Source organism: Malaclemys terrapin, chromosome 2, assembly GCF_027887155.1.
Source record: "Malaclemys terrapin pileata isolate rMalTer1 chromosome 2, rMalTer1.hap1, whole genome shotgun sequence".
Taxonomy (NCBI): Eukaryota; Metazoa; Chordata; order Testudines; family Emydidae; genus Malaclemys; species Malaclemys terrapin.
In genome coordinates this window covers 210,819,030-210,842,220 of record NC_071506.1, presented here as the reverse complement: position 1 = coordinate 210,842,220, position 23,191 = coordinate 210,819,030, and the positions used below count along the sequence as shown (strand labels likewise).

General features: G+C 45.6%; 1 protein-coding gene across 3 annotated transcripts in view; it reads left to right on the top strand.

The window, feature by feature from the left end:
* NOD1 (nucleotide binding oligomerization domain containing 1) overlaps nucleotides 1-23,191 on the top strand; it is a 59,648-nt gene that overhangs the window by 5,977 nt on the left and 30,480 nt on the right. For all 3 annotated transcript variants that reach the window (XM_054019779.1, XM_054019778.1, XM_054019777.1), the window contains exon 2: nucleotides 18,761-19,098. In XM_054019779.1, the coding sequence (XP_053875754.1) occupies nucleotides 18,883-19,098 (216 nt within the window). In that variant the 5' untranslated portion in view covers nucleotides 18,761-18,882. The remainder of the gene's footprint in view (nucleotides 1-18,760; nucleotides 19,099-23,191) is intronic.

Here is a 23,191-nt window from a genome sequence, read left to right as displayed (position 1 = left end):
TTTCTGTACCTCGTGGGAACACCCTACACCCCCCATGTTCATCCTTATAATATGATTGTGTGGTATCTAATGCAAAGTTTGTCATGTCGGGTGTCTTCGGAAGGCACATGATGTACTGAGCATTGTTGCTATGGTAATGTTATAGGTTGTAATTTCATGTATATAGTTATGAGGCTGAACATGTATCCTCGTGGCTTAAAGCAAGCCCAGCCAAAAACTCCAGAAGCAAAGGGGCAGTTCACACCTCATCAGGGCATGTATGGAACAAACCCAGCCCAGCCTCACAGGAACAAAGGACACTGGCCTAGGCAACAACAAAGGGTCTGTTGGACTCTCGAGTGAGTCACCCCCCTTCCTTTGGTCAGTTTGGGACTGCGATGAGGTAATGCTCACCTGACTCTGAAAGGGGGGGCAAAGCCAAGAGGGAAGGAAGGACATGATAAAAGGGAGATGTTTGCCATGCTCTTCCTCTTTCTTCCACCTACATCTACAGACACCACACCAAGCGACTGAAGCGCTGATCAAAGGAGAGAGTCTGGCTGAAGGGCAACCAGCCAGTCTGTGGTGAGAAGCATCTAAGTTTATAAGGGCACTGAAAGTAGTTTGCTTTTATTTCATTTGACCAAATCTGACTTGTGTTTTGACTTATAATCACTTAAAATCGATCTTTGTAGTTAATAAATCTGTTTATTTTACCTGAAGCAGTGTGTTTGGTTTGAAGCGTGCCAGAGACTCCCCTTGGGATAACAAGTCTGGTACATATCAATTTCTTTATTAAATTGACGAACTCATATAAGCATGCAGCGTCCAGCGGGTATAACTGGACACTGCAAGACAGAGGTTTCTAGGGTTGTGTCTGGGACCAGAGAGATTGGCTAGTGTCATTCGGTTGCAAGTAGCTGGGAGCAGCTTACCTGCCAGAGGCTGTGTGTGAACAGCCCAGGAGTGGGGGTTCTCACAGCAGAGCAGGGTAAGGCTGGCTCCCAGAGTCAAGGATTGGAGAGGCCTAGCAGATAACCGGTCCAGATAACACCAGAGGGGAACGTCACACACTCCGATTCGAAAACTACAGAAAACCATCAAAAAATAAAATCAACCTTCTGTTGATGACATCTGGCTCAGATGATGAAAATGAATGTGCATCAGTCAGCACTGCTTTGGATTGTTATTGAGCAGAAACCGTCATCAGCATGCAAGCATGTCCTCTGGAATGGTGGTCGAAGCATGAAGGGGCATATAAATGCTTAGCATATCTGGCACATAAATACCTTGCAACGCCAGCCACAACTGTGCCATGCAAACACCTGTTCTCACTTTTAGGCGACATTTTAAATAAGAAATGGGCAACATTATCTCCTGTAAATGTGAACAAACTTGTTTGTCTTAGCGATTGACTGAACAAGATGTAGGACACAGTGGACTTGTAGGCTCTAAAGTTTTATATTGTTTTGTTTTTGAGCACAGTCATGTAAAAAAAAAATTCTACATTTGTAAGTTGCACTTTCACAATGAAGAGATTGTACTGCAGTACTTGTATGAGGTGAATTGAAAAATACTATTTCTTTTGTTTATCTTTTTTACAGTGCAAATATTTGTAATAAAAAATAATATAAAGTGAGCGCTGTCAACTTTGTATTCTGTGTTATTTAAATAACAAATTTGAAAATCTAAAAGATATCCAAAAATATTTAAATAAACGGTATTCTATTATTTGTGTGATTAAAACTGCGATTAATCGTGATTTTTTTTTAATCTCATAATTAATTGTGATTAATTTTTTAAATCATTTGACAGCCCTAAACATTTCATTCCAAAAGAAAATGATGAGTGTATGAAACCGGGAAACTGTGTTGCAATTTTAACTATACTATTCGTCAGTCACTACTGATCAAACATTATTATAAGTAGTGTAATACCAGCTCTGTTTTTAGAAGGAGAGAGAGAACTTACTCTGATTTTAAAGGAGAGAGGAAAAAACCCCAAGGTCAGACGCTGCTCTGTTACACTGGAGTGTAGCCAAAATAACTCCACTGAAGCCACAGGAGGGACTTCCTGCCCCAGGCACTGCAGCCTCTGGGGTCCCAGCGCCAATCAGGTTTGGCCCAGCTATCATGATGACGGGAGTCCAAGTATGCCAAATTTGAGTAAGTGGCTCTGTAAGCCCATGAGCAGGGTCACAACTCCACTCACACAAATTTGGTCCAGTCAGGGGGGCAGGGCCAAACCCAAGCCCCACTGCAACCCCAGAGGTTGCAACATCTGGAGCAGAGAGCCAAGCCCAGTCAGCCTCACAGCACAGGAGCTGCAGGAGCCACCACTGTGGGGTGAGTGCCAGGCAGGACCGCCCCCAGGGCGGGGGGCAGGATCTGACCGAAACCAAGGGCCTCCACCTCCAGACTTTACTGGGTAACGATAGGCCATAAATATTTACAAATGGCTCCTAAGCCCAAAAAGGTTGAGAACCACTGTTTTAGGGGGAGACAAAAATAAATATAAACTCATATCACCAAGGCAAGCCGTTTCATTGGGATCCTGAATTTTAGTCAGATTAGAGTATTTCTGTAGGAATTTTGCAAGATTGGATTATAACCGTATTTTATCTAGGAAATCCCTCTCTCCTTATGTCAGACAATTCTAATACTCTGGTGGGGAAGTGGACAGAAATTCTAACCCGTTAGCATGTAATGATTGTGCTGTGAGGTTTTTTTAATGTTCAGCTTCATTATAGCACTGCCAAGCACCAGTATAGTTATGTTGGAGGAGGCACTTTCATAAGCACCTGTGTTCGAGTTCTGGAAAATATTACCTTTATGCTGAAATGGCTCATGCTATACACTGTAGATTTTTGTTTTGTTTTTTGTTTTAAGACAATGGAGTGTAGTAAAATTCTGTGTGGATCTTTTGTGTGAATTGTCAGTGTGGAAAAGAGTGGCTTTCGCTTGTTAAAAGTATCTGCAAATGCTGCTGCTTTTTCTGTCTGTCTTTCTTGGCATTGGGGTAATTAAAAAATAAGTTTTAAAATTCTCCATAGACTTAATCCTCAATAGTGGACAAGAGCCATTAACATGTTGTGCTGAATAGGGAGGAATTTATGCAAGCACTTAGGCCCTGATCCAGGAAAGCACTTAAGTGCTTAGGGTTCTGAGATCTGAGCGTTATTCCTGGCTCTGCTTCTGTCTTGCTGTGTGACCATGGGCAATTACTTTACCTCTCTGTGCCTCAGTTCCCCGTCTGTAAAATGCGGGGGTAATGATGCTTATCCATCTTCACAAAGTGCATTTAGATCTATGGATGGAAAATGCTATATGAGCACTAAAGATAGTATTGTACATTGGGCTGTTGTAAAACAGATTTGAGAATAATCCAGGGTTCTCGTCTGTTGGTGGGGCTTTGAAGTATTAAGGGAGGTGATACTAGGGTTACCATATCTCATAAATAAAAAAAGAGGACCCTCCACGGGCCATGGCCCCGCCCATTTCCCCATCCCTAGCCCCGCCCCAACTCCGCCCCTTCCCCCACCCTAACTCCGCTCCCTCCCACTCCCAGCCAGGGGGAAAGGGCTGCCCCAGTGCTACCAGCTTCCCGGTTTGCCGGGCAGCCCCCAGACCCTGCGCCCCCGGCCGGCGCTTCCCCAGCGCAGCTGGAGCCCCAGCGCGCAGGGTCTGGAGGCTGCCCAGCAAACCGTGAAGCTGGTAGCGCTCTGGCTTTGGGCAGCCCCTATGCCTCCGGACCCTGCGCCCCCAGCCGGGCACTTCCCCTCCGGGGCTCCGGCGGCTCTGCGTAACTTACACTGTATAAGTTACACAGAGCCGAAGAGGAGCAGAGCCCCCGCAGCTGGAGGCTCTGCTCCTCTTAGGCTCTAAGAGCCGGGCTGCCCCAGCGCTACCGGCTTCGGGCAGCCCCCGTGCCTCCGGACCCTGCACTGCCGGAGCCCGGGAGGGGAAGTGCCTGGCTGGCGGCGCAGGGTCCGGAGGCAAGGGGGCTGCCTGAAGCCGGTAGCTCTCGGGCAGCCCGGTTCTTAAACAGAGCCTCTGTGTCAGTTACACACAGCCCAGGGGGCTGGAGGCTTTGCTCCTCTTTGGCTCTGTGTAACTGACACTGGATCAGTTACACAGAGCCCCGGGGGCTGGAGGCTCCAGCCGCCCCCGCTCTATTTAAGAGCCGGGCTGCCCAAGCGCTACCGGCTTCGGGCAGCCCCGTGCCTGGAGACCCTGCGCCGCCGGAGCCCGGGACGGGAAGTGCCCGGCTGGGGGCGCAGGGTCTGCAGGCATGGGGCTGCCCGAAGCCGGTAGCGCTTGGGCAGCCCGGCTCTTAAATAGAGCAGGGGCGGCTGGAGCCTCCAGCCGCCGGGGCTGTGTGTAACTGACACAGTGTCAGTTACACAGAGCCCCAGCCGCTGGAGGCTCTGTTTAAGAACCGGGCTGCCCGAGCGCTACCGGCTTCGGGCAGCCCCGTGCCTCCAGACCCTGCGCCCCCAGCCGGGCACTTCCCCTCCCGGGCTCCGGCGGCGCAGGGTCTGCAGGCACGGGGCTGCCCGAAGCCGGTAGCGTTCAGGCAGCCCGGCTCTTAAACAGAGCCGCCATTTTCCCGGACATGTTCGGCTTTTTGGCAATTCCCCCCGGACGGGGGTTTGACTGCCGAAAAGCCGGACATGTCCGGGAAAAAGAGGACGTATGGTAACCCTAGGTGATACTCTCTCTTCTCTTCCCATGCATTTAGATCTGGAAAGTGCTTTTGATATCTGGAATATGTGTATATATACATACTATATAATTCTGAAGGGAAGCTTTTGGTGGATTGAGTAAAAGTCCATGTTGTTGAAAGTTACTTCTTTTTTCACTGCCAGATACATCTTATTTCTTTGGGGAAGATGTAAGAGAAAGCACACATACATTATACACCATTTCTCATTCCCCTTGCCTCTTAAGTAGTAGTGAATATTCTGAATACAAAAGACAATCTAAATGCTGTTAAAGTATGCCTAAATCAGGGGTCGGCAACCTTTCAGAAGTGGTGTGCCGAGTTTTCATTTATTCACTCTAATTTAAGGTTTTGCGTGCTAGTAATATATTTTAACGTTTTTAGAAAGTCTCTTTCTATAAGTCTATAATATATAACTAAACTATTGTTGTATGTAAAGTTTAAGAAGCTTAATTTAAAATTAAATTAAAATGCAGAGCCCCCTGGACCAGTGGCGAGGACCCAGGCAGTGTGAGTGCCACTGAAAATCAGCTCGCGTGCCGCCTTTGGCATGCATGCCATAGGTTGCCTACCCCTGGCCTAAATGTAGCTGTGCAGGAAGGCAGAGCTTTATTTGCTGTGGGGAACTATAATTACATGAACAGTTTGACTCTTCATCAGTGTGGATTTGATTTAAATCACTAGTCAGGAAGGCTCGATTTAATCATGGATTTCTACATAAAAGTGCATTCTGTAATATGCTGCTCAAACAATTTCACTTTTGTTTCTACTGCCTGTCCCTCCCTTCTCACATTTATCTCCAGACTTCTTCTCCTTGTCCAGATCTATTCCGCCCCCAACAATCTTCTATTCATTGAACTTTTTGAAACTTTTCAAAGAGAGTAAGGGATTCACTCTGTATACATAAATTTGCAGAGGGACAATAGGGTTGAGGTCTGTTATTTCTCACCTCAAAATATTTTTATCTAAAAACATTTTTGCTGTTAACAAGCATGTTATCTCTGGAGACATAAATCCACAGTTTGAGAACTGTAAAACTAAGCATCTCTGATGGTATCTTCTAGACTGAGCACTGAATCCCATTGGGTAGAGAGAGAGATTAATTTAAATAATCTATACAGAAGCCCCTGGAACCTCATAAGATTGGGTCCCTAATCCATGAACTATTGGAACTCCTCTACAAAACTTTTCTTAAACATTACATGAATATATTGTCTCATACTATAGAATTAGAAGTTATAATCTCTATTCCATGATGAGACATATATCAAAGATATATCTTAATTAAAACTATCTTTAGATAGGTTTTTCCTCAAAAAACCTTTTATCAAAAAAATCAGATTTTAAATTAAAAAAACATTTTTTTTAATCCACCCTGCTCTTCATAATTTAAACACAACCATAGTGATTCATTAATAGATTTTTTTGCTGCTGTTTACTTGATTTTAAAGAAAAAAACAAAGCCATATATGTAAACTGAAATACGTACTTCATGCACTATGTGCGCTTGTCAGTGTTACACTATGAAATTATGGTATAAACATACTATGGGCCCAATCCTGTATGCCTAACTAAACCAAAAGCCCCATTGACTTGCACAGGAGTTTTGCCTATGCTAGGAGTGAGGAATCAGTCCCTGTATGTAATTATCAGAACATCTAATCACTCAAATACATCTGTGTATGGAATGCCAGTGATTTATAGACTGGTTACAGGTATGCAATCTAGAAATCAAGAGTTCAGTATGTTTACATTAGGAAAGATCATATACTATAAATTTGCCATGTGCCATTTTAAAAAATTTACACCTCATTTCTAAATTTATCTTTAAGCATGTGCTCGTCCCATGACCTTACTTTTTAAACATGTGCTTAACTTAATGTCCTAATTAGGCATGCTTTCCTGAATTGAGGCCTTAGATACTATCATGAAGGGTGCTATGGAAAAGCCTAAGATAAATAAGCCTTCTGACTCCTAGCAACTAGTTCAGCTAGTGATGTGTCATAGTTGTTATTTTCAGAGTCAGTAGGAATGGTTTGTTTTGGACAATCAGAACAGAACTATTATGGATTGGATTTTTCATTTGGTTTAATTCTTTAAAGAGAAACCATTAGTTTTAAATTAGCTTTTCCTTTACTTTAAAAACAAGTGACCAAGGGAAAACCTGCTCTTCAGACTGATTTTGCTTCCCCATCTTGTATACTCCCTGCCTGTGAATAGCCAGTTTAATCAGAAACCAAACTTAATGGATTAAATACTTTTCATGCTCTTATTGCAGGCCTTCACCTCTTTCCCTGTTGTAAGTTAAGAGGCTCCAATAAGATCCTTTGGCAATAAGTATTTACAGTATCAATGAACCACAATATTCTTCACTACCAGATTAGGTGAGCTTCTTGCATCACCAGGCGAGGGAATGGCAGGCATGAGCAGCAGTTGTGATGAGATTTGCAGGAAACACTTTGAGCAAAAAGAGGATGAGAACAGTAGAAAGCAGAGCCAATATTTTTTGGCTGCACAAAGATGACCATTTTAAAGAGCTGTTGTAATCAGCAGACTGACTACATCAAAATGGCATCATCTTACTCATCCTTGTGTGACTCCAACTCAGTGATTATATAGCAACTTGGTGTAAGTGCTAAGTATATTGTATCCACTTACTATGGCAAGTCTTGACCTATGTCCCCCTTTCACTTCTCTCTCGCCCCAGTCCCCTCCCATCTTCCATTATCCTCAGCAATTCATGCGCTTTCCCTCTGTTTCCAGTGTTGCTATTGTTTCCCCTGTCCTACAGATCCTTTCCACCTGCCTATTGCTCTAATTCCCTTCTCTCCTTTGGTTTTAAACTCCATGAATGAACAGTCTTCTCCCTTGATCGCTTCTCCTCCAGTTCTTTGAGCTCATGCATTCTGGCCTTCGCCATGTTCAATCCACTGAAACTGCTGTCCTCAAACTAACAGCCTATGCAGTCAGTTACTCCATCTTCCCCTCCTCCACAATCCTCACAGCTGTTCCATGGTTATGAGGCTAAGCATGCTTAATGCTCCTTCAGCCTTTCTTCATAAGCTTTTCTGCTCTCATTCCCTTCACTGACAGAGTCCCCCAGGGCTCAGTCTTTGGCTTTCTCACTTTGGGTGATCTTCTTTGAGACCACTTGATTCAACTATCATATCTACACCCCAGGCCGTCAAATCTCTCTCTCCAGCTCCATCTTTTTGGGAATCTGTGCAGTCCCACATCTCCGTCTGTCTCTAGTTATTTTCTTTCAGATGTTTCTATCCCACCTCAAGCTCTGTATGTCTGAAATCAAACGTACAGTATTTTTTACCCATACCCTTGCTCCTCTGTCAGTTCATTACCCGAGTTTGTGGATTTGGGATACTGTAAGCGAGTGAAAAGTTTAAGTCCAATAACAGTTCTAAAATCCACCCTTTCTTCTCCATCCTTGTTAAAATCCTGCTCCTTGTCTTGGTTGACAATTCTACCTCTTCCTTTCTGGGTGTTTAGGCCACTCAGATCTATGTATATAGGTATCTGTTTTAGCTACCCCATGCTGATATGTTCTATCTCCTTCTCAGAGAAACACACATTAGCTGTACTTGCAGGCTGTTGTGCTAAGGTTGCTATAGGAGGAGTTCCGCTTGCATATCAACTGAGTGATGTCTTAGGATGGATGGATCCTAAAATAGCCACTACTGGTCATAAAACAGTCCCTAGGTTCAGAGGTCATGTGAGGATTGTTTGTATTCATTAACCCTGTCACAAATGCTACATCAGTTAAATAAAACATTTCTTGACTCCAAAATTTTTCAAAAGCTATTTAATATACTAAAATACCTGCCATTGCCTTGTACCCCCAAACTTTTCCAGCAGAATTCCACATGCTGGATAATTGCATTGGGTCTGGAGCCAGCAACTGGAGTGGCTGAGATGGATGCACCTCTGAGCTTAGCAAGTGGATTCTTTCAGCACCTATTTCTAATTTGTAAAAAGATTCACACATCACCTTTAAAAGTAGTCTGTGCATGTAAAATTGAATAATAATAAAACAAATATTGCAAGCTTGTAATGACAAACACACAATACAAGACAAAGTAAGACACGTCTCAAAAGACATAATGGTAGATCAACTGTATCAGATACTGTTCCTTCTATACAAACAGCCCATGGACTTGCAGACAAGTGTATAGGTATGATGATGTCACCATACTGGCCTTGGGGTTTAAGCAATGAGTGAATAAAGAAGATTAGGTTAGCAAGAATTGTACTACCTAGTTTCTAGTTGCAGGCTCTTCTGAACAGTGACAATATGTGTATAACAACTGCCACAGTGGGTTTCCAATCCTGATTGGGGCTTTTGGGGCATTACACTGGTCTACAATTTTTGAGAAGTCATCTGCTTCAGAGATGAAATGTGCTATTTATTATGTATTTTGATGTGCTGAATTCAAATATGACAATTAAAACAACTGATTGGCTACTGTTTCTAAGATATTTAAGTTTTTACATTTTATGTCTATGTATATTGTGTAGATAGTAGAGTTTTAATCATAAATTGTAAACCTAGGTCTTTTCATGTGGTTATGTTGCTTTACATGATAATATTTCACCTGTCCTGTTTATGTAACACTTTTTAAAAATCAGCAAAAGAGTTATATAAATAAAATTTATTATGAAACAAAAGGCAAAAAACTATTATGTACATAGTTTAGTCCTATTCAGTGTCTACTCGGCGCTTCTTGGCTCGTCTCTTGTATTCATTAAATGGAGCATCTCTTGTCACTGTCCAGCAATAGTCTGCAAGCATTGATGGGCTCCATTTGCCCTGATAGCGTTTCTCCATTGTTGCAATGTCCTGGTGAAATCGCTCGCCGTGCTCGTCGCTCACTGTTCCGCAGTTCGGTGGAAAAAAATCTAGATGAGAGTGCAAAAAATGTATCTTTAGTGACATGTTGCAACCCAGGCTTTTGTATGCCTTGAGGAGGTTTTCCAACAACAACCTGTAGTTGTCTGCCTTGTTGTTTCCGAGAAAATTTATTGCCACTAACTGGAAGGCTTTCCATGCCGTCTTTTCCTTGCCACGCAGTGCATGGTCAAATGCATCATCTCGAAGACGTTCACGAATCTGAGGATCAACAAAGACACCTTCCTTTATCTTAGCTTCACTTAACCTTGGAAATTTTCCACGGAGGTACTTGAAAGCTGCTTGTGTTTTGTCAATGGCCTTGACAAAGTTCTTCATCAGACCCAGCTTGATGTGTAAGGGTGGTAACAAAATCTTCTGTGATTCAACAAGTGGTGGATGCTGAACACTTTTCCTCCCAGGCTCCAATGACTGTCGGAGTGGCCAGTCTTTCTTGATGTAGTGGGAATCTCTTGCACGACTATCCCATTCGCAGTTGTTTCATGTTGTCATAAGTTTCCTTCATATGGACTGCATGACCAACTGGAATTGATGGCAAAACATTGACATTATGCAGTAAAATAGCTTTAAGACTCGTCTTCAATGAATCAATGAACAGTCTCCACTCATCTGGATCGTGAACGATGTTGAGGGCTGCCATCACACCATCAATGTTGTTGCAGGCTACAAGATCACCTTCCATGAAGAAGAATGGGACAAGATCCTTTTGACGGTCACGGAACATGGAAACCCTAACATCACCTGCCAGGAGATTCCACTGCTGTAGTCTGGAGCCCAACAGCTCTGCCTTACTCTTGGGTAGTTCCAAATCCCTGACAAGGTCATTCAGTTCACCTTGTGTTATGAGGTGTGGTTCAGAAGAGGAGGATGGGAGAAATTGTGGGTCCTGTGACATTGATGGTTCAGGACCAGAAGTTTCATCCTCTTCCTCGTCTGACTCAAGTGAGAATGATTCTGGTGCATCAGGAACCGGCAGTCCTTCTCTGTGGAGTACTGGGCGTATAGCTGATGGAAAGTTTGGATAATGCACAGTCCACTTTTTCTTCTTTGACACACCTTTCCCAACTGGAGGCACCATGCAGAAGTAACAATTGCTAGTATGATCTGTTGGCTCTCTCCAAATCATTGGCTCTGCAAAAGGCATAGATTTCCTTTTCCTGTTCAACCACTGGCGAAGATTTGTTGCACAAGTGTTGCAGCATATGTGTGGGGCCCACCTCTTGTCCTGAGCTCCAATTTTGCAGCCAAAATAAAGGTGATGGGCTTTCTTAACCATAGTAGTTATACTGCGCTTTTGTGATGCAAAAGTCACTTCACCACAAACATAGCAGAAGTTATCTGCACTGTTCACACAAGTACGAGGCATCTCTGCTCACTTTGGCTAAACAGAAATGTGTCCCTTTGCAAAATCAAACACTGACAAATAAGAGAGCACGACACTGTATGATTTCTAGAGCTGATATAGGGCAATTTGTTCAGCAGAGTGATGTAAGCTTTGTTATGATTGCATCATCCATGACTTCTAGGAATAACATGATGCAATTCATATCATGGATGACACAATACCAGCTTCAGATTGCATCATTCATTGTTTTGCCTAAAAAGCAAGTACTGTCCAAACCCAGTCATAGATTTATTCATAGATCCAGTCAAAGATTTATTTTAGTCATTTCTGGTTTAAATTGAGATCCCTCCCCTTTATAACTCACTTATCCTCTGCCATTCCCAAGTCAAGGGTCGTATATACTGACCCAATAGCATATCTTGAAAACTAGAGCCAATCAACAATTTTAAGCATCATTTTTGTTCTCAGTGACCCAGAATTAGTAAAGTTAGACTATATTTATTTCAGAAGCATTTTGGCTGTAGAGCAGTGTTATCACATCTTGAGGGTTCTGTTTTAGAGTAACGTTATATGGTCTGGTATAGTAAGATTATGTAGCTGCTTTAGTTTACGAATAGGACTGGAAGGTTCATTACACGCTAATACAATGCTCTGCAATACTTATTAGCTTTTCCAAGAAGCAATCAGTTAAGGTGTTTTTCTAAACCTTATCCTGATGTGACATTTGACCAGTTTATTGTGGTAGTTGAAGACACTCATTTTTACTGTTTAATTAGACTGATCCCTGCTTTCCAGAAAATCCAGCACCTGCATTCTTTCAGGGTTAGCTAGGGTTACCATATCTTAATTTAAAAAAAGGAGGACACTCCATGGGGCCCCGGCCCCGCCCCAACTCTGCCCCTTCCCCAAAGTCCCCACCCCAACGCCACCCCCTCACCTGAACGCTCCGCCCCCTGCTCCTCTCCCTCCCTCTCCCCTGCTTCCCGCGAATCAAATGTTCGCGGGAAGCCTGAAACAGGGAGGCAGCAGGTAAGCTGGGGCGGTGGCAGGGCACTAGGAGGCACAGCCCAGTCCGGCCCCCCCGGCCAAGAGGCTCTGGCCCCGGCGTCTCCTGCCCGGCTCTGCTCAGGCCCTGGTTCCGGCCGAGCGGCTCCGGCCCGCCCTGGCCCCGGTGGCTCCGGCCCAGCTCGGCTCGGGCCATGGTTCCGGCCGAGCGGCTCCGGCCCTGGCTGAGCACCACCGGCCGGCGGCACCGGCCCTGGCCAAGCACCGCCAGCCCTGGTTCTGGTTCCGGCCGAGCGGCTCTGGCCCGCCCTGGCCCTGGTGGCTCCAGCCCAGCTCGGCTTGGGCCCTGGTTCCGGCCAGGCGGCTCCGGCCCTGGCTGAGCACCATCGGCCGGCGGCTCCGGCTCGGCACCGGCCCTGGCCGAGCACCGCCAGCCCTGGTTCTGGTTCCGGCCGAGCACCGCCGGCCCCAGCAGGTCGGGCACCCCCGGCCCCGGTCCCAGAGGCTCCTGCCCGGCTCGGCTCCGGCCTGGTTCCGACCGAGCGGCTCCAGCCCGGCACTGGCACCAGCCCTGGCCGAATACTGCCGGCCCCAGCAACTCCGGCCCCAGCGGCTCCAGCCTGGACCCAAGCTCCATGTCCCCTCCCTCCCTGTTTTCCCAGACATGTCCGGCTTTTTGGAATTTCCTCCCGGAGGGGGATTTGAGGACCAAAAAGCCGGACATGTCTGGGAAAATCTGGACGTATGGTAACCCTAGGTTAGCCTCACCACTGGACACATCAGGACTAATCAGTGTTGCCAACTCTCATAATTTGTTCATTAGTCAGGGAAACTCAACCTCCCCCACCTCCTGTGAATATTGGGATGGCTCTTCTCAGTCCCACTCCTCCCCTCTTCCTCCTTGCAGCACCCAGCCTGGAAAGGAGGAGAAGGGGAACCAGTTGCAGGCACCACAGGCCTGAGAGAGGGGTTGAAGAACCCCAGCAGTTGCAGGTGGGGATGGAGGGCCAGAACTGATGTAGGAGCTCGGGGCAGTTGTGGGCACAGGATTAATTTGGGGATTGAGGGCAGAATTTGTTGCTGAGCAAGGAAATGAGCAGATGTGGAGGTGAGAGAGCTGCAGTGGGACCCAAAATCACATTACTCAAATAACTTGGGAGAGTGGGCAGCACTAGTTGTAGCGCATGTGCTGCGGGGCGGCAGGCAACGTTCAAAGCACCCAGCATAACCTCTTTTTAAAATGCCTCATGATTCTAGGGCCAATCTCATGATGTTTTGGGGTCTGATTTTTTTTAACCTTTGGGGTTGTCAGTACTGCTCCTGATTCCTTCAGCAACAAGTTACATCCAATTGTCAGATTCATAGAATGTTTATATGGCTAACTAGGCCTGGAAGGAGTCATAATTCATATTCTATAATTAATATCATTCAGCATCAGACCCACCTAAATCTTTGTGAGAAGAGTTTGCACATAATCAGCCAAATAATGAAGCTATCGATTTGAAATTTGTGCAGGCATTGGCTAATCCATTGACCCATCCATGGTTAGCTGGAGACACAATATGATCACTAACATGGATGAGAGAATTGTGTGCTAAGAAAAGGCCTGTTAAAAAATACAAATCTTGGTCTCATTGCTATAGCCAATGTGGCTTCTGGGAAAGTCAGAACTGTACATCATAGCATGCATTAAATCAGCCAGCCTCCATGCATTAATGTTATATGTCCTTGTTGTCTTACAATAATGGGGATCAGAGGCCCTTTTCATCTGGATAAGCTAGTGACATTTCCTCTATCAATATGTATGGCTGTGAGGCTTAAACATAGCTCTTCTTTAAACAAGAGCTGTGACTACGTAATTGCATTTTTTGGTTATCAAATACCAGCTATTGTATCCGTCAGAGAATTGATAAAACTGGATTGTAATTAATTACTGTTACTTGTGGAAAATGTTGGGTGAAACCTTGACGCAGCACTTCCAGTGAGATTTTTGTGAACACTTTTAAATTTCTAATTGTAGTAACAGTAGAAAATATCTCCCTTCTTTCTCTGCAAGAAAGCCAGTGTAGCTGCTTCAAAGTGTATATGATTCCCCAACGCAATTACAATGCAGAAAAGCTTTCCACACCCTTCTCACCCTCTTTCCCTTTCCAGATATAAATAAGGCCTTATCCACACTGGGGATTTCATCCATAGCAACCAGTGCAGGCACTCAGCCCTTTACATATCTACACTAGAAGCTGCAATATGCACCAATGCAGCTTACCCCTTCTTGAAACTGGGATAAGCTGTGATTCACACTAGTGCAGTTTGTAGTGACTTTGCCTATCTAAGAGCCAGATTCACAACTGGTGTAAATTTGCATAGGTCCACAGTCCCCCAATATGTATCTCACCAATTTACACCACCTGAGAATGGGACAGTACTGCTTTGCACAAGTGCAGCTGCAGTAGTGATTGGTCATCAATGGCTAAAACTGGGGCTAATCCCTAGCCTAGACAAGTTCTAAATGTTGCACATTCCTTTAACTGAATGTAATTACACCTAAACAGTCTGACTAACATTTTCCGCCACAAGTGATCTGTGTCTATTAGATAAATCCGACTTCATTACACCATTCATGTTACTCATGCAGCTGGGCTGGCTGGTTCCTGACTCACTTGGCTTCCTGGAAACCATGTTGCCATTTCTCTGTGTCAGAAGAATCTCATTGTGTAAAAATATGAACCTTGATGACTAAACCATTTTTCAAACACCACTTCATTCTAAAGCTTTTGCAAGCTTTCTTTAAAGAGACACTATCATCATAAAATATGGTCAGTACAAACATCTGTAACTCTTCTAAGGTACAATACCCACCCCTGAATCCCTAGATCATTTTTGTTGTCATATTATATTATTATTATTATTTTATTTGTATTGCTGTAGTGCCTTGGAGCCCTAGGCATGAACCAAGGACCCCATTGTGCTAGGCTGTACAAACGCAGATCAAAAAGACAATCCTTGCTCTAAAGAGCTTACAATGGAACCATATTTTCCTATTGTGGGTTGTCTGTTTTTTTTTCTTTTCCTGTTTCCAAGAAAGAATCACACAAACGCTCAGGGAAACGTATCCACTAAGGCCTTGGCTACACTTGCAGATGTACAGCGCTGTGAGTTAAACCTGACTTCGTGCAGCTGAGTAGGGAAAGCGCTGCAGTCTGTCCACACTGACAGCTGCCCAGCGCACTGTTGTGGCCACATTTGCGACAATTGCAGCTCTATTGGAAGCGGTGCATTATGGGCAGCTATCCCACAGAGCACCTCTTCCCATTCTGGTGCCGTGGGTTGTGGGAAGGGGGCGTGGGTGCGGGGCATTCTGGGTCCTGTCCCAACGCCCCGCGATGCATCGCTTCGCATCCCAGAAATCCCTTTGTTTCCGTCCACCTTTGGCGCCATATTTCAACGGTTTCTGTGCAGCGCGATCTGTCTGCAGGAAATGGAGCCCGAACTGCTGAGGCATATGCTGACTTATCTCGCCAGCACGTCACGTTTGGCTGTCAAACTATTCCTTAAGATCCAAAGTGACAGTGAGAGTAAGGAGTCCAACGATGCTATCGAGCCGCGTAACGCGTACGACACAAAATTGCTTGTGGCATTCACGGACATGCTCAGCACCGTGGAACGCCGCTTTTGGGCTCGGGAAACAAGCACCGAGTGCTGGGATCACATCGTCATGGAAGTCTGGGATGATGAGCAGTGGCTGCAGAACTTTCGGATGAGAAAAGCCACTTTCATGAGACTGTGTGAGGAGCTTGCCATCACCCTGCGGCGCAAGGACACGAGATTGAGAGCTGCCCTGCCAGTGGAGAAGCGGGTGGCTATTGCAATCTGGACAGCTACCGGTCGGTCGCAAACCAGTTTGGAGTGGGAAAGTCGACCGTTGGAATCGTGTTGATGCAAGTTTGCAAGGCCATTAATCACATCCTACTCAGAAGAACCGTGACTCTGGGTAACGTGCAGGAAATAGTGGATGGCTTTGCACAAATGGGGTTCTCTAACTGTGGAGGGGCAATAGATGGGACGCACATTCCTATTCTGGTACCACCCCACCTAGGATCCGAATACGGAGTGGAGGTGGGGTTAACCCTAAGTATCGCATCCAGCTCTTTGTAGAATCAGCAGGTCGCGAGGGGAGCACCCGAGCGGCCATTTGCGTCGCGGGCTTTGCGGTAGGCACTCCGCAGCTCCTTCACTTTAATCCTGCATTGCAGGGCGTCCCGGTCATGGCCCCTTTCCATCATGTCCTTTGATACCTTCCCGAAGGTATCGTAATTTCTACGGCTGGAGCGTAGCTGGGACTGTACAGCTTCCTCCCCCCAAACACTGATGAGGTCCAGCAACTCGCCATTGCTCCATGCTGGGGCTCGCTTGGCGCGTGGAGGCATGGTCACCTGGAAAGATTCGCTGATAGCACTCCACACCATGCCGGGCTGAGCAAATAGGAAGGGGATTTTTAAAATTCCCGGGGAATGTAAAGGGTGGGTCACATGGTTGGTTACCTGAGGCCAGGGCAGTAGAGTTTGAACTGATGACCCGAGTGGCTAGAACAGGCATTGTGGGATACTGCCGAATAATTCTGGAGGCCATTCACAGCGCGTTGGACGGCCACACTGGCGCCGCAGCGCTGCAGCGGCAGCGCAGTACTCGCTATTCCTCTCGGGGACGTGGAGTACAAGCAGCGCTGCGACCACGGAGATACAGTGCTGCAAATGCCTTGCCAGTGTGGACGGGGAGTGAGTTACAGCGCTGGGGGTGGCTTTACAGCGCTGTAACTCGCAAGTGTAGCCAAGGCCTGAGTGTGTATACACAAGTGCTGTCACATGCGTAAAACAAAACAGGGAGCGATGTATTTTTCTTTAATCTCTTTCAGGTCTAATAAATTTAAGTGCTGCTTGTAACAATAATAGGTAGAACATTTTCAGGCATAAGTGACCTTCTTTTAAAGAAAAGGAAATCTATAATGAGTAACCATTCTAGAGAAAAGGTGCACTGTTTAAAATAGAAAGGGGAGAAGAAATACAGAAAGGAGAAAAGCTGTTGTTTCCTTTTTTTAAAGGAAAAGGAAAGGGCTCAGGAGACGAGAGATGCTACATAATTTCTGCATGTACCCGCTTCCATACAGAATATGGTCCATGTTGGGAGATGGACATATACATGTATGGGTTTTCTCTCTTGCTTCTCTCATCTTCCAGTTGGTGTCATGTGGAACTGGGCTGGTAGATGGGGAAGGGATAGAAAGCTATGAGGAAAAGGTGGGAGGGGATGAGAAAGGGACGAGAATTAAAATCAGATGATCAGCCTCCTCCAGAACTGGTTTGGTTTTGGCAGCTTTCTTGGTATGGATGTATTATTAGGATGGCAGACCAATGAATTACAAAGCTCGTGCACCAAGGAATGCTGCTTCACAGCCAGCGATCACGTGATAGCCAAATGCTTCATTGAAGTGATAAGATCGCCAGTAACAGACATAAACTGGAATATGCAACCAGACCATCTTAAAAACCTAGCTAGAGACAGCTCTGGGTGGTACTCGATCTATAGGAACAGGCTATGTCAAGGGCGCCAGAAGAGGGGGGCTAAGCCCTCCCACTTTTTACCAGCCGTAAGGATGGGCAATGGCGGGTGGTGGGGTGGAAATAAGTGAGCAGGGGGTGAGGTCTTGGGGGGAAGAGGTGGCATGGGAGCAGGGCCCTGGGTTTGAGCTCTGGTGGGCTCCCCTCCCTTTTAGGAAGTTTCCGCCACTCCTGGGCTGTGTCCCTTTTGGGATTTGCTGTGATGATGATGTGCTCAATTAGAGGTCCTCAGTTTTTGTTGAGCCTTATAGGTGGGATCTTGTGTGTATTCTGTGATTCCACAGCTACTTCAGTCACCCCTTATCATAACATTGTAATCCGGGATCTAAGCTACCGCTTGTGTTTTTTGGGGAAAAAACAAAACGTGTTGTTAGCCTGTATGGTTACAGAGGTAACTTTGAAAAAGTGGACCAAGTCTAAACCAATGCAGTGATATTTCCCTGAATCTGAGCACATTGTGAAACAATAGTTCTAAGAGCCATGACCTGCCTCTGGCATCTCAATTGGGTGTTAATTCTGAAACCTACAGGAGATAATTTAATTGTCAACATTATTATTTCACTGCTGATTTGCTTTTGCAGAAACATCCAACAATGTGATCTTCCCACCCCAAGCTGCCTCCTAAATCTACCCAGATGCCAACTCCCCCCATTTTTAATGTATCTGAAGCTGTCACAGGTTCACAAGGCCTTGTCTGTTGGCAAAATTTTAAACAGATTCTTAACTTTTTGTAGTAAATGAGAACTGACCTGATCTGTAAGAATTACTACTTTATGATGCAATGTCACTTTGTTTCCTTTCTTTCCTGCCCAAAGACTTTTGGACAGATGCCCTATCTTATCCACTGAAGCATAAAAAGATAATATCAGATATTCTACCATACACCAAAGGACAGCAAATAAAGCAGACAGAAGCGCAGCACAAGGCAGAATACACTACACCCTTTATTATAGCATGCTGTGTATGCTTTTGTTAGCCTTGACCATTAGGTAACCCTTTGCCAAGAGCAATGTAAGTTCAGGTGCTGGAGTAGGAAACCAGTGTTCTTGGAAGATGAGATTAGCAACTGTATTCTTGAAAGACTGGAAATGTTTTGTTTGATTGGTATTTGAAGAATAAGTCTCTACAGTTGAATGTTCTTTTAACAGATATTCTGTACTATTATCTGCACAGGTCCAATAGTGTGAAGAACAATCTTTGTTTCACTTGAATTAAACTCCATGACGATTCCACGCTGCAAATCTCTAGTCGCTCAAAGATGATGTTAGAAGGAGCAGCCTCTTGCTATCTTAACAATGGAAGGTCAGTCTTGTGCTAACCCAGAGATTATCCAGCAAGTACCCTCCGGATCAAGTCCTCCACCCTTCCTTAACTTGCTGAAAATACATCGAGAACTTTTAGTCAGCAAAATCCGAAACACCCAGTGTTTGTTTGACAACTTGATTAAGAATGAATACTTCTCTACTGAAGATGCAGAGATTGCTGCACAGTTTCCTACTCAAGCCGACAAGGTACAGTAACTCCTCACTTAACTTTGTAGTTATGTTCCTGAAAAATGCGACTTTAAGTGAAACAATGTTAAGCGAATCTAAGTTTCAGGGAATTTTTTTCCACCAGACAAAAGACTATCTCACACACACACTATAAGTTTTAAACAAACAATTTAATACTTGTACACAGTGATGATTGTGAAGCTTGGTTGAGTTGGAGGAGTCAGAGGGTGGGATCTTTCCCTTACTGCTAAATGATGAACTAGCAATTGGCTGAGCCCTCAAGGGTTAACTCTCTCACTTTACAAAGTAGCAGTAATGAGGGAGATATGCGCATTTCCCCTTTAAGTACGCTGCCTTGTTAATTAAATCAGCTTGCTGAGACCACAGCTACTGCAAGCTCCCTCCGTCCTGAGCCCTGGCGTGTCCCCCCTGCTCTATGGAAGATGGGGTAAGCGGGGTGCAGGAGCAGGGGGGAGGGGGACACCCTGACATTAGCCCCCCTCTTCCTTCCCTCCCCCCAGACCCCGGCACAGCAAGCAGGCGTCTCGAGGTTCGGCTCCAAGGCAGAGGGCAGGAGCAGCACATGGTAGTGGGGGAAGGGACAGCTGCAGTTGCTAGCCTGCTGGGCAGCTGCAGCACAGGGAACTTAGGGGAGCGGGGAGCTGAAAGGGGGGCTGCCGGTCCACCCTGGTTCCAAGTCCCCACCAGCGAGGTGCAACGGGCTGCTCTTCCTGCAAGCAGTAGACAAAGCAGGCGGCTGTCAAACGATGTTAGAAGGGAGCATTGCGCAACTTTAAACGAGCATGTTCCCTAATTGATCAGCAATGTAACAACAAAACAACGTTAACCAGGATGACTTTATGTGAGGAATTACTGTATATTCTTATTTCACTAGCCAGCTTGAACTTTTTATTAGCCTGTAAAACCCCACAAGTTGAAGTGTATCTGGTAACTTTAGCTCAACTATCTTTTAGACTTCTACTGTGTTTGATAATCTGTCCAGTTCCTACTGGGCTGAGTTCCCATCTCAAGTATCACTGCCACTAGTTGGCACTCTAGTGGGTAGGCTCAGCACAGAGGCTATTGAATGGGTAGGGTGACTGAACAATTCTCTCACACCTAGAAGTGACCCTGCCAATGAGGAGGGTCATTGCTGAGGCAATCGAAGGAAGTTTACACAGTTGCTACCTTTGCTCTGTGGATAACCAGAGAACACCAGTCAGCAAGGCTGCCAGTCCAGCACCTTTGACAAGCACTGGATTGACATGGAAAATAAATGAATGTATCAAGACCATTATATAGGGTTGAAAATTATTGGTGTATTTGGGCAGTGAACAGCATGGGTGTGGGGTTGGAGCAGACAGACTACCTGGTTACCAACAAACTGAGGATTTGATTGTCAAACTACAAAAGCAATCCCTGTGGGATGGGACTTTCAGAAGCACTCAGTGTTGGTCCAACTCTGATTTTGTTCATTTTACCATCAGGACCCAGTATTCATTTAGGGTTTGAACGAACTCCCATTGAAGTCAATGGTAGCCTTTCTACTGATGTTAGTGGGAGGTGGATTATCTCTCTGCTTCTGGCCACGCTGCTCTCCCCGCAGCCTCTGAAGTAGCTGCAGCTCTGGGGCTGGCAGGCTGCAGCCATGCCGCTCGGCCCCGCCCCCCAGAGCAGGCTGTGGCCACGCTGCCGGAGCACACTGGGCTGTGCCACCCGGCCCAGCCCTCTGGAACATGCTGCGGCCGCGCTGCCCAGCCTGCCGGAGCAGCTCCAGCCAGGCCAGAGACATCCTCCCCAGATAAGGTGGGAAGAGATGGGATGGGGAGAGTGTGTGGGGGGGTAATCACAGGGGTTACTCCCCTGACCCCCAACGTCTCCCCTCCCCCACTCCCCCCCCCAAAAAAAAAAAATTTCCCCACCACTTGCTGTCCCGGCCCGTCAGGATAAGCGGCTGGCGTGCCAGAACACTTTGTTTACTTAGGTTTACCTCCGTGCCTGCGGACACTTGAGGTAAACAAACCATCTCGGTCCGCCAGCGAGATGGCCCGGGAGCCAAAGTTTGCTGACCCCTGAATTATAGGGTCAGTTTATGAACGGGTTATAAAATTTTTTCCATTTTTCTTATCCATCTTGGGGGTGGTCAGCTTATAAACGAACCGGCTTCTGATCGAGTATATACAGTAATCTCTGTAAATCTGTTTGTTTGCAGTTACAAGAAAAGCTCTAAGAACATAAATTTACAAAAAAATCTGTGATGTGAGCACATTTTTAATTGCACACCTGTACTGTTTGGAGCATTGTTACCATGCAAAATACTTAAGAGGGAAACAGAGTTTATTTCACTGTGACATAGGAGGGATCATAAGTTGGTCCTAGTTTAAAGGGGGAAATGTTCATTTTAAAATTGTAGTCACTTTTTCTACACATACTCTTCTCTTTAAAGACCTAAGTGCATTCTGTATCTTCCTTCAGGATCTCACATTTTGGTTTTAGATTTCTGTCTCCAGGAGCAAATATTAGCAAAAATTGCTTGGGTTTCCAATTCTTCCACAAGAGAAAATGTTCCAGGCATTTTTCCTGTTACAGTGATTTAATACAATACCTGACTCTGACTTCCTTTATGAACCAGTTACGGAGCTTTAGAGGTTTCACATTTGTGTCACAGCTAGAGGAGAGTGAACGACAAAAGAGGCAGGGTCCTGGGCTTCATCAATGTGCAGATTTCCCTAGGATAATAACTCTTGTTGGTTACTGGACATTGTACCTGTGGTGCTTACTCCATGTAGCTAGCCAAAGCTGGGAGTTGAACGGTGGTGCATTGTATGATCATCTTGGGTTCTTTTTTTGTTCAGTAGTATAATATAGTAATAAAACAGTCAGTCATCTACAGAGGGGAGCTCTCAGAAGAGGTAACGTGTACTTCACAGGACCAGTGGGAAGTTCAGTTTTTGGGCCAGATTGCCTGATCTCCCACAGAGAATGCTGCAGAAGGGGCCAGAAGTGACTGAAAACTCAGGGATGGAAAAACCCACAGGAGGCAGCTTGAAGGGAAGGATTCAGTGAGGATCCTCTCATGGAGTCCCCCTACCCCACCCGCTCCATATTGTTTGTCAGAGGAGCAGGGTTTGACCCCGGAGAATGAGCTGCAGGACCATACCTAGACCCTGTGGTTTTCATGGGCATCTACAAGAGGCCCGGCTTGTCTGCATGGAGGCCCCATGCATCCATTACCTCTCTGTGCCCACAGCAATTCCTGACAGTGCAGTTCCATTGGGCTGAACTATCAGGAACTCCTTCTCCCATGGCTTCCTCTTATGCTCCACCTCCCCAGGATTTCCCTTGAAGGAGAATCCCCACTATCAAGGGATCTCTGTGGAAGAGGCTAATGCCTTGAGATTGTTTCCTGATGCGACCACCCACATTTATGTTTACCAGGGCTCCATTCTTTGTTCCTTTTCTTTTTAAATTGAAACGATTTGTAGCTGTAAGCTTTGTTCACATGGAATATCTCCTATTTGTAGTTTTCTTATTGAATATCTGAGGTGGAAGGAAAAAATAAGATTGTCTGAGGAATGTTTGCTGGCTTACAAGTAGGTTTTATCGATGTTCTGTCTTAAGAGAATTGCCCCACTTTTGCAGATCCTGAACTAGAAGGTGCAGATTTCCAGATCAGAGGAATTGGGTGAAGGTCTTTAATATCTAAAAATCCTTTTTTTGCTGAGCTCTGGTGTATTCTATCCTGCATTGTGAGTTCTCTAGCTCATGAGAGGCCAGAGAAAAGTTGCCTCAGAGATTAAGGAATTTGCAAGTCCTTTGCCTACTGAAGAAATTGAGCTTGTGACTAGCAGGAATGGAATCCAGTCCATAGAGAAGTATCCTTAGAGCAAAGGCTGTACTCCCTAGAAACACTTGCACTAAGGTAGTCACATGCTGGTTGTACAAAAATCAAACTAGCCCTTGCCCTCTAGATCCACCCACCAAACCTAACCCCTTCCATCTATTAGCTGGAGTCAAACTTTTTTGCTAGTGGGTGTGGACATTAACTCTCCTATGGGTGCTGAATGAGAGGGGCATACAGCATTGCGTGCACGCACACACACTCTTTCTC